Here is an 11,010-nt window from a genome sequence, read left to right as displayed (position 1 = left end):
CCCAGGAGTGGCAGAAAATCCGAAAGAGCTGCAGCTTAAACAAGACATATTTAAATCTCCCTCATTTTGAGTCCAGAATAAGGTGGTCCAATGATCGGTCCAGCGGGGGCTTCCTCGTGTGAGGAACATACATTCGCTTCTGTGCCACACATACATCTGTTACCCAGATAAGAGAACTCTTTATAGGGCAAATGTCCTGCTATTTAAATTTTTTTAAAAGAATTTTAAAAGAAACTACCCTCCCCACCCCCCACCCCCCACCCCCCCCAACACACACACACACTTAAACTAGCAGTAAGTAGACAAGTAAAAACTCAGTTTGGGGTTTTTTATAATATTTCTCTTTTTTTAAGTTTATTTTATTTATTTTAAGAGAGGGAGAGATAGGGCACGAGGGGTAGGGGTAGGGGCAGGGAGAGGGAGAGAGAAGCTTAAGCAGGCTCCATGCTTAGCACAAAGCCCAACTCGGAGCTCGATCCCACGACTCTGGAATCATGACCTGAGCCAAAATCAGAGTCAGGCACTCAACCGAATGAGGCACCCACGTGTCCCAAGTTTGAGTTTTGCTTAAAGATAAAATCTAATTGGAATGTATTCATTCCATGGCTACTAAATTCTTTTACATATGTATATAAATTCTTTCATATGTAATAAATACAAGTTAAATCATACCTATTCATGTTTTAAAGTATGTACAGCTTATAAAGTGATAACCATAAACCTTTGTCTTACGATAACATATTTCTTTACTCAACAAGTGCAAAGGAACCAGTATTTGTTTTTTGACCATCACTAAAAATACTGCTCACAAATATTCCAAAAACATTTCCCTATTTATCTATTTTTTTACTTAAACTGAAGCAGAATCATACTTATAGAAATAAATAATCACTAAAAACTATCTAGTTTACATTTTCCCCCAGTATTAACCTGTTGTCACGAAATTGCTGGCTAATCTATAAATTATTTCATTTCCCCTCAGAGCTGGGCTGTTAACAGAAGGAGGGAGTCTCTCTTAAAAAAAAAAAAAATCTGTCTGACAAGTCACATTTATAAAAAAGCATAACCTGTTGTTTTGCTTTGGCTCAAGATGCCTGGTCTGAAAATATCAGAATCCAGCCTCACAGTTTACCCTTAGTTTAGGACTAGGAGGAGGGTTGGGGAGAAGAAAAGTCCCTTGACTAGCATAGCAGGTGAACTCCCTTGAATACCCTCCACGAATTATCCCAGTTGTCCAAAATGGGCTGTTTTAGGCAGGACCACCTGACTCAGCATACATTTCTTCAAGCGGAGCAGACTTTGAAGCCCGAGTCCAGTTCCGAGCAGGCAAGAGAACTGAGGCTTTCTGCTCCTTCGCACTCTCCCTCCTCCGCGTAGATGTGAGGCCGGTGACCAGTGTCACCTGCTAGGGCGTCAACGCCACAGAGCTTCTGGAGAAAAGCCAGGGGAAGAGAAGGTAAGTGCCAGGTTCTTCCACACGCTGTCCGTTTTCTCCAGGGTCCACGGGGGGGCCTGGGGGGTTGGGGAGGGGAAGTGGGGGGGGGGACTGCCCCAGTGCAGTGTTAATGGCGCGCTGTTCTTTGTCCCCGGCTGTCTCAGAAGTTTCTACAGACTCAGAAACGGCAGCCGAGGGGAAGGAGACCACCCTCCCGCTCCCCAGCTGCTCTCCCGGAGGGAACCGTGGCGAGCTCGTGGCCTGCGCGTCCTGGCTCCCCCTCCCACCCCCGCCTTGACCCCTTGGGTGAGCCTCGCCACCCGCACCCCGATGCCCCCCCTCCTGGCTCCTGCTGTTCCGCCCCCACCTGCCAGCCTCCACTGAGCAAACTCCCGCTCATCCTTCAGGGCCCACGGCGTCTCTCTGCGAAGCCTTCTCTGGCTTGTTCTGGCCCGAGAGACTCACTAAATGTTTGCCGGACAGACTCCCACCTGCTTGCTTTCCAGCACCTCGGGGAGGGTGCCGTCTGGACCTGAGCCACGTCAGCCCAGGTGGGAGCGGGTTTAGCGGCAGATCCTGAGAGGGCGAGCTCACAGAGGGCACGGGGACGTTCAGAACCAGACGGCCCAGAGCCCGAGGAGGAGGCGGGAGGCGGGAGAAGGCCGGAAAGAGGAAGTGGAGGGGTCCTGGACACCATCCCTGTCCCCAAGCTCCCCGCTGTACCCAGCTTCCTGGGGCTCACGGGAGCCCCTCCCAGGCTCTGTGTTCAGCGGGAGACACAGCGTCTCAGCCCCGTGTCCACAGGCGCCCACAGGTAGGCCCCTGCCCGCGTCCCCTCGCTCGGGGACTGTGGTCACCGTCTGGCCTTCACCCCGGGGGGCGGGGGGGCGGGGGAGGAAAGGAAGCGCCTCCAGCTGGCGACGTGCACACGCTCTGGCCGAGGCCTCACCAGTCCCCTCACGTCCCCCCAGTGGCGCTGGAGGGATCATGAATGACAACCCGCAGCGGGGTCCGCACTGTGCAGGCTCAAAACCCCCGAGGCTGACGACGCGGCAGCGGCCCCTGGGCCCTAATGCAGCGATTTCAGAGGCCCCAGAAGATCAATAGTTCATCATCAAGCCCCACCTAAGGTAGAAGGCTCATGGGAGAAGGAACCAGGCCTTTAATCTGTTTTCCTCCACCGAGCACAGTGCTCCGGGCTCGTACCCAACACAGGCCGCCTTCCTGCCTGGAGGATGGAGGACGACCCGGGCTGGACCCAGCGGGCGGGCACCTTTGGCCCTTCCCCACGGCCCCCTGAGTGCAGCTGTGTGCCACTAGGGGCTGCCAGATGCCACGTGACCATCCCCAGGTGCCGGTGACTCTATCTGCCGGGTGTGCAGTGAGCCGCTCGCTCGGGTCTCCCTGCAGGCGGGCAGATGGGGGGCCCCCCGGACGTTGCTCAAAGCTGGGGGTGGTCATTCAAGGAGAGGGGCCCTCGACGGCCCCCGGTCCAGCCTTGGGTCTGAGCACCCATCACCCGCTCTGTCCATCCTTGGCCACCATGTGTCAGGTGTGACGCGGCCCTGTCCCCACAGGGAGAGACGGGCAGATGCTGCAGTTTGGGTGGCCCATTCCCCGTCCTCCCCGCCCGCAGCGGGGCCGATGACGCCTCGGGACGCAGCCACGACCGTGCGGGACACTCGGCCCCCTCCCAAAGGCACCTGGACCGTGTGCCTTCGCTCCCAGACTTGGGCACATAAAGTATTTGTGGTTTTGTCCATCCGCTGGGCTGGGGAGGGACCACGCTCCCTGTGGCCTCAGGGCCTCACCGAGGTGCGGAGCTCCCACCCCAGGGACTGGCCGGGCCCCAGAGGGACCTGACACAGGGCAGGCCCCAGGCGGTGACTGTGGAGCGCCAAGGTCTGGTTCCTCAAGCCACAGTGGTGCCGCCCTGCCTGCCCCCCATCCTCACGGCCAGGGGAGCATCACCTGGCTTCACCAAACGGGGTCCGGGGACCTGGAGTCAGAGGCAGAAGCGGAAAGCACACTGACAAAAGGAAGCCTTTCCCACCTGGCTCAGGGTCTCCGCCATCGTCCCCGCGCTCACTTCCGGGCATCGTCTGGGCACCACGGCATCCCGGTACACCTGTGAAGCCAACCAGCAGAACCCCAACACCAGTGAGGGGGGCCCTTCACTTTGATGACCTCCGCTGCCCGGCAGGGACAGGGCTACCTCCCAGCCGGAGGGCCACCCCAGGGACTGGCAGGCCAAGGACCGTGTGCACACATGTCCCCTATTTGAGCGTTGGGAGAGAGGGGAGGCCCGGCAGGTGCCGATGCTGGACCTTTCAATGCAGCGGCTCTGGGGGGCTGGGGAAGGGAGCCCCGGCAGGACCAGCCAGCAGGCTTTAGGTAGGTTCGCAAACTCCGTTCAGTGAGCAGATGATTCTGGAAGAGCTGGTCCTGGCTCTCGGTGGTGGGCGGGCACCCTTCACTCACTCGGCAAGTGTCTGCGGGTCTGGGGCTTTGGGCCTGGCAACGGCTGGGGCGCCGCAGTGGGGAAGCAAGCTAAGCCCGCAGCTTGCACAACTGAATCGTGGGAGTCGGGGCCGCTCGGGGCCAGGCAGGCAAGGCGCCTGGGGCACGAGAGCAAGGCGGCCTCGCTCCCGTGCTCACACAGGTGCAGGGGAGCACCTGAGGGTGAAGAGGAACAAGATTGAGGCGCTGGGGAGCAGCGGTGAGGGGGATCCCGCCCAGCCGGGGCCAGGGAGGCCTCTCGGGAGGAGGGGGAGCGGGAGGAAGGAACACCAGGGCCACCGAGGAGGAGGGCCTTCCAGGTGGAAGGCCCAGCAGAGGCCCGCAGTCCAGGGGGAGCACGGAGAGACCGGAGCCCGAGCGGCAGGTGGAGGCCAGGGGTGAGCGGAACATCCCAGAGGACCCTGGGCCACAAGGCTTCGGACTGTTTCCCAAGTGCGGCGGGAGGCCGTCGGGAAGTTTTAAACTGGACAGCAATTCCATACGATTTGTGTTTTAAGACACTGACGTGTCCCGGCCATCCCTGAGTGCAGGGGTACTTGTGGTGGTCCAGAGAGGCGTGTGGAAAATGGGAAAGTCTGGGACAATTTCATGTATATATAAAACCTCACGTCCACATAGGATATAAGTTGTACAAGTTCATGTGTAACACACACACATGCATACACACACACACACCCATCTACACACATATCTGCCTACCTGCCACATCACACCGACTGACCTGAACTAAACTCACTTAGCCAGAGAGCAAGTGTGGACGGCTACAAAGAGTGCTGAGGACCCGCGGCCCCGACGAGGGCGCTGGCTGGGGGTGCCGTGCCAGGTTTGGCTCCTGGAGATAGAGACCTCTCCTGCCACCCGGGCCCTTCACCAGGCGCTCACTGGTCGGACACTGGTCCTTCTCCGTCTCCAGTGAGACTCGGGGCCATTCTGCCCGAGCGCAGACAGCATGTGCCCCCGCCCTCACCAACGGGACAGCTTCCCGGCCTCCACACTGAGTCACTGGCTTCAGCCTGTGTCCCCGGGGCCACGACTCCCCCAGGACACTCCAGCGAGAGTGCTTGAATTTCAATTTAACTATATGCACATTATTTGAACATATTATTGAATGTTATTTTTATAATATAATGGAAAATCGTTTACGTCTTTTTAATTGAGTCCTCCCCCAACATGTTCATAAAAGCAAAAGTGTCACAATTTGCTTTCATGAACTTGAATGAAATTTTCATTTCCTGTTTGCTTAATCAAAGGAGATATTGATATTATAAATCGATCTACCTAAAAACTTAATATTTGAAACTGCCTGTTGGCGTAAATTCAGATTTTCTTGATATTTTAACAACCGATTTACAACAATGTGGGGCAATGAATCAGGTGCTGGGATAACATGATTTTGCATTCTTCATCCACAACGTCTCACTTGTATTTTTTGTTTTTCAGCAGGACCACTGTTTCCACTGATTGCTCTGGCAGTGGGTCTATGTTGTGAGTGTCGGTATCCTCAAAGTGGGTATTGATAAGAAGCCTTCCTTGTCTGTTTTACTTATAATGGCATTCTTCCCAGGATCTTAGATGAACAGAAGAATTTTGCTGCTAGTAAGGTCTAGGAACAAAACGAACCAGAGGGCCTCTGGGGCCCTCTTAGCTCAAAACTTCTGTAAGCCTGTGAAGAGGACGGCAAAAGAATATTCGGGCCTTAGCCAAGTTCTTAGCAACTCGGCAGCAAAAGGAATTTGCCAGGGACTGAAAAACTCTATGCTTCCAAGTCTAGATGTGTGGTTTTTTACTTATTTCTAATTCATTCTCCACACTCACGCCTCCTTTTCGTTCATTTGGGTGTTGGGCAGAATTTCTCAAATTTCCAATTTTCAGGGCTTTCCACAGCTGTTAGCAAGGTAAGGGAACCCTCTCCCTGGTGACACATCCATCTGTACTTACGGGAGTAGAATATTTGTTCCTCGCGCCTCTTGGCTCAAAAGGCATGTCACAACCCTTAATTTTAAAAAGGATGAAAAATACATAAATCAGTAAAGGAAAAGTAACACGGATGGAACGTCTATTGGTTTCATGTTAATTTTCCAAGGAGGCAAACGTGTAACTAGACATTCTTGCAATCACATCGCTTCTAACTTTTGTACTACAGGTATAACAATTCCAGTGATGGCAATGTTGTCCATAGCAAAAATCCACAAGCCAGCTACATGGTGCTTTGTGGAGATGGAGGATGAACACGTGAGATTTTCAAGCCCCATCTTTGGTCTAGGAAGGCCCAAGGAAGGCTCGCTTTGAGCCATGGGCGTAGGCTCAACATCTGCGTATGAGGCACATTCATCCCTGGGACCCAGAACCGGCTACACGATTTGCAGGGCCCGCTGCAAAATGAAAACGTGGGGCCCCTTGTCCAAACAGTAAGACTTTCAAGGTGGTGACAACAGGGCTTTAAACCAGGCACGGGGCCCTTGTGAGCACAGGGCCCCGTGTGACCGACCAGGGCCAGGCCCACGAAGCCAGCCCTTCCAGGGTTAGAGGGGCATGTTCACAAATACACAAGCCCACTCAAGGGTGGGTCCACGGCATCATCTTTGTGCAAAAAAGAACAGGACGTTTTTATCTCAAACACAGCCTGAGAAAAGAGAATGAAATGATAAAGATCATGAATTCTTTTTTAGAAGTTTTCCATCATAGAAATTGTGGCTTTTTGGACCTTGAATACCTCTTTTAGTTGTCGTCAAAACCGTACATTTTTTGTTAAAGTCGTACCTAGTTATGCTGGTGAAGTCCAAGTCCAAGTAAGGTCTCTATTTGAGACCTGTATTAGTAGTGTTGTACCGGGGCACATGGGTGGCTCAGTCGGTTAAGCATCTGACTCTTGATTTCAGCTCAGGTCATGATCTCACGGTTCCTGAGTTCAAGCCCCACATTGGACTCCGCACTGACAGTGTGGAGCCTGCTTGGGATTCTCTCTCTCCCTCGCTCTCTGCCCCTCCCCCAGTTGTGCCTGCTCTCTCTCTCTCTCTCAAAAATAAACATTAAATACAAATTTTAAAACAATAGTGCTGTACCAAAGTCAGTTTTCTGGTTTTGATAAAATGTCCTGGTTGTGTTATCTTTGGGGGAAGCTGAGTGAAACTGTACACAGAAACTCTCTGGCCTATTTTTACAGTTTCTTCCAAGCCACATGATTTCAGAAAAACCACTTTTTAAGGCCCCACGCCCAACATGGGGATCGAACTCACAACCCTAAGATCAAGAGTCACGTGCTCCACCGACTGAGCCAGCCGGGCTCCCCCCACCCTCGAGAAAAATCATTCCAAAAATCAAAACAATAGTTCTAGAATTTGTACATAGAGGGCATGAAGACACGATGCAGGAGGATGTCAGGGCTCAGTCGGCAGGAGGGCTGAAATGTGATTGGGGCCAAAGCCACGTGTTTGTAATCTTATGGGTTATCTCAGGTACCCTTAGGTGGACACAAGAAAATGTATTTCTTTGTGGGTGTTCTAAAAAGAAGCATCATATGGGGCGCCTGGGTGGCTCAGTTGGTTGGGCGGCCGACTTCAGCTCGGGTCATGATCTCACGATCCGTGAGTTCGAGCCCCGCGTCGGGCTCTGTGCTGACGGCTCAGAGCCTGGAGCCTGTTTCGGATTCTGTGTCTCCCTCTCTCTGACCCTCCCCCGTTCATGCTCTGTCTCTCTCTGTCTCAAAAATAAACATTAAAAAAATTTTTAAAAAGCATCATATTTGATCAAAACTATCAAACAACAACTCTTAACAGCCAACAATAACCATAGCTAGTTAGGTAAATGAGAAGGTTTTCATTGACTGTGTTTGTTCTACCGGCAACACAGAATCTTCTACAAGGGCTGCCTCTCAAGGGAGCCAACTGTCAAACATTAGGGGTTCTTACCGCAACAGGCGGTGAGCTTCTGTAATGCACTGAAGTCCCCAAGACAAAGTATTCCTGCTCTGCTGTTCTTGACGCAGGTGCGAGCACGTCGTGTGCATCCTGGGGGGCGGGGGAGGCGGATGTTAATTTACTCGGAAGATAACGCATTTCCCCCCAGCTGCGAGCAGAGCGCGCGTGTGCATCCTTCCGCACCTTTCCCTCGCGCTATGCTCGTGTGCAGATAGAAGCTAGTGTGAGGAGAAGGGGGCTGGAAGGGGAGAGAAAGGTGGAAACATGCAAGAGCAGAGCTGGGGACAGAGCAGGTGGCCCACCATGACTGTAGGCGGGGACTGGAACATTCCATCCGTAGTGCTGCAGATGCCCAAAAACCGAGGGTGTGCGTGCACAAGACCTAGCCAGTGACACAGACCAATGAAGCTGGATTCGAGGGTGGGGCTGTCGGCAATTTCTGCTTTGGGTGTCTGTTATTCTGTTAGGCCCTTCGATGGTGAAACAAAATTTCCAAGAGAATAAAGCAGGGAATGGATCTTAATGGTGGCTTTAACAAAGCTCATGCTTTGCAGCAGATTTTAACGTATCAGGTTACCCAATAAATCATACGTGACACCTTGACCGAGGGAAGGTGTGTGAATGGCACTGTATTTAACCCGTCACCACAGGGGAAGTTACTATTTGCGGGACTTTCACTTTCTGGGTGAAAGGAACCCAGAGGCACATGGAGAAGCAGAAGCGGCAGGCCTCGATCACCCTCCCCCGGGGGCCCTGGGCAAGAGCAGGTGGGGCCTGCAGGGTGCATGCCTAGGACACGCTCAATGCTCCTGGCCTCTGGAAGCTGACAGGCCCACCGACACAGCTCACACGGTATCGGTGTGCAAGGTGTGCAGGAGAGAAGGAGCAGTCGTCCTCCCCCAGGGGCATGGATTGGTGGGCGGGACGCCCGTGGACCGGCCCCTGCTCACCCCCCGCCAAGCACCTGCTCAATAATTTATGGCAGCCCGGATTAACTCGCTGTCTTTGAAGTGGGATCATCTATCACGTAGAGAAGGGAAGATTGGCCGGTTTGGGAACACGGGTTTAAATGACATTGAGTTGCAGGGTAAGACGATGCTTCCCCCTCTGACTCCTCATCCACACTCCTGATGGCATCGGGGGTGGGGGGTCTCCACCCAGTGACAGCGTGGCTCTCCCGTCTCTGCCTTCTTCAGAGACCTGAGCCTTTGGCAGGTGGCATTTTCTACCCAGAGTTATGGGGTTCTAGTTCAATTGTATCTACTTTCCACTTCTCAGCTCTTCATACAGGTAAAACTAGTTTTTTGTTTACCGTTGAAATATAGGATTTCCTGTTTAAAGAAACGTGCTTTATCCGGACAGAAATCCACTGAGAGAAAGAAATGTTGTAAAAAGGACACCGGCACGGGTGGCATGTGCGTGTGGCAGAAGGTCGTGGAGGTGGCACCACTGAGGCTGAAATCTGGGCGTGGGGTCACCCGATGCTGCTGACCTGTTAGGCCGAGTCACAGGGCTTTGCAGGTGAGGCAGGGGGCAGGCAGGCACGGAGCGGGCTCGCAGAGGGGCGTGAGGGATGTGGGCCGGGGGCTCCCTGCCACGGGAACCCTCCGCAGAGCCGCCCTCCGTCTAAACCCAAGCAGCCGATGGGCCGTGCTTACCTGAGCACCGAGCTCGGCCTCCGCCCCAGCTGTGTTTAGCAACCGGACTGACATCTGATCCCTGACATCTGGCCTTCCCTGTGGGCACACGGAAAGAAATATGACGGGGTTGAAATTACAGACGGCAGAAATAAAGGCAGAGAGCAAGGAGTAACATCCCAAACACAGATCAACACCCTCACGGGAAACATCCCGATTCTGGAAAATAACACCTATCCCGTAAATCCAGACAACGGCTTCGGAACTGCTGGTCAGGAGGCAGAGTTTCTTGTTGTTCCGTGTCTCACAGGAAACAATGGTGAAAAAGACTCCTGTTTTGATGGGGCCTCAGAGTCCAAAGCTCATTCTCTTCTAAGGCTCGCGGCGACGCTCTCGGGGTCCCCGGGGTTGGGCCGTGCTGTGTGTACTGGAGAGTTTGTACCACACCTCCTGCCTTCTCGACCCCACCCCGGGAGGGCTCAGAGCAGTCCTTTGTGGGCGCACAGGCAGGTACACCCACACCATGGCCCAAGGCGGTCGCTTCCCTTTCCCTCACGCCAGGAAGGAAGAGAAAATGTGAGAAGAAGCCAAGGGGTCTGGGTCACCGCCAGCTTCTCCGACCACCCATCACTTCTGAGAACATCTCCCTGTTTACTCAAGCACGTGGCCAAAGTGAATTGGACTGTCTTTTCCCAAAAACATCTCACTTGGCGCAACAAGTCTCTTGTTCTCCCAGGAGAAAGTTGTGGGTGGAGATCCGAGACGAGAGCAAGATGGGGCGTCCCGTGTCCCCCGCGCAGGAAGGGTGGTGCTCCCTCCGCACGTTTCTTGGCTTTCGGTTTTTAGATCAACCACCCTTAGTTCCAGGTGAAGTCAGGCAGGAGAGCTCGCAGCGCCTTCCTTGCGCTGCCCGGCCGACCCCAGCCCGGGGCTGCTGTGACAAGGTCAGTGGCGGTGGCAGCAGCTTTGCAAACCCAACAGTCGCCTGCCAATCGCCTTGTGTCTTGGGGAGGGTGAGAAGCTTCCATGGGCAGGTCTTGCTTGATCCACAGCCGGTCTCTAAGGTGGACTTTGCCATCCCTGGTGCACAGGTGAGGATGTGAGGGTGAATGGCGCGCTCGCTATGACGAAGAGAATGAGAAGTCCCTGCCAGGCTGGTGAGCTCGGTGCCCAGCCTCGGCCAGGAGAGGGCGGAGGGCCAGGTTGTGCCTCACCCCTGCCCCAGGCGGTTCACGGGTGAGCCTCACACACTCTCCATCTAGAGAAGCTCCACGCGGCAGACACCGTCTGCCTCTAAGCAAGGCTTCTGCACCTCAGCGCGGCTGGCACCTCGGCCAGCCCCCTCCCTGTCCTGTGCACTGGAGGACATTCGGGAGCCGCCCTGGCCTCCCTCCACCCCCTGGAAGCCAAAAACACGTCTCCCCAGCCCAACCGGTTACGACCATCAGAATCGTCTCCGGACATCACCACACGCCCCTCGGGGGGGCTGAATCGCCCCTAG

General features: G+C 54.2%; 1 protein-coding gene across 1 annotated transcript in view; it reads right to left on the bottom strand.

Annotated features, from left to right (window-relative positions):
• Positions 1 to 343: 343 nt before the first annotated feature.
• CDH26 (cadherin 26) overlaps positions 344 to 11,010 on the bottom strand; it is a 42,304-nt gene continuing 31,637 nt past the window's right edge. The window contains 6 exon segments of the mRNA XM_058686128.1: positions 344 to 1,307; positions 1,309 to 1,430; positions 3,489 to 3,563; positions 5,894 to 5,947; positions 7,864 to 7,962; positions 9,531 to 9,608. Coding sequence (XP_058542111.1) covers positions 1,250 to 1,307; positions 1,309 to 1,430; positions 3,489 to 3,563; positions 5,894 to 5,947; positions 7,864 to 7,962; positions 9,531 to 9,608 — 486 coding nt within the window. The 3' untranslated portion in view covers positions 344 to 1,249.

This window comes from Neofelis nebulosa, chromosome 9 (genome assembly GCF_028018385.1).
Source record: "Neofelis nebulosa isolate mNeoNeb1 chromosome 9, mNeoNeb1.pri, whole genome shotgun sequence".
NCBI lineage: Eukaryota > Metazoa > Chordata > Mammalia > Carnivora > Felidae > Neofelis > Neofelis nebulosa.
The sequence above is the reverse complement of the archived record's forward strand: the minus strand, read 5'-3'. Positions and strand labels throughout refer to the sequence as shown.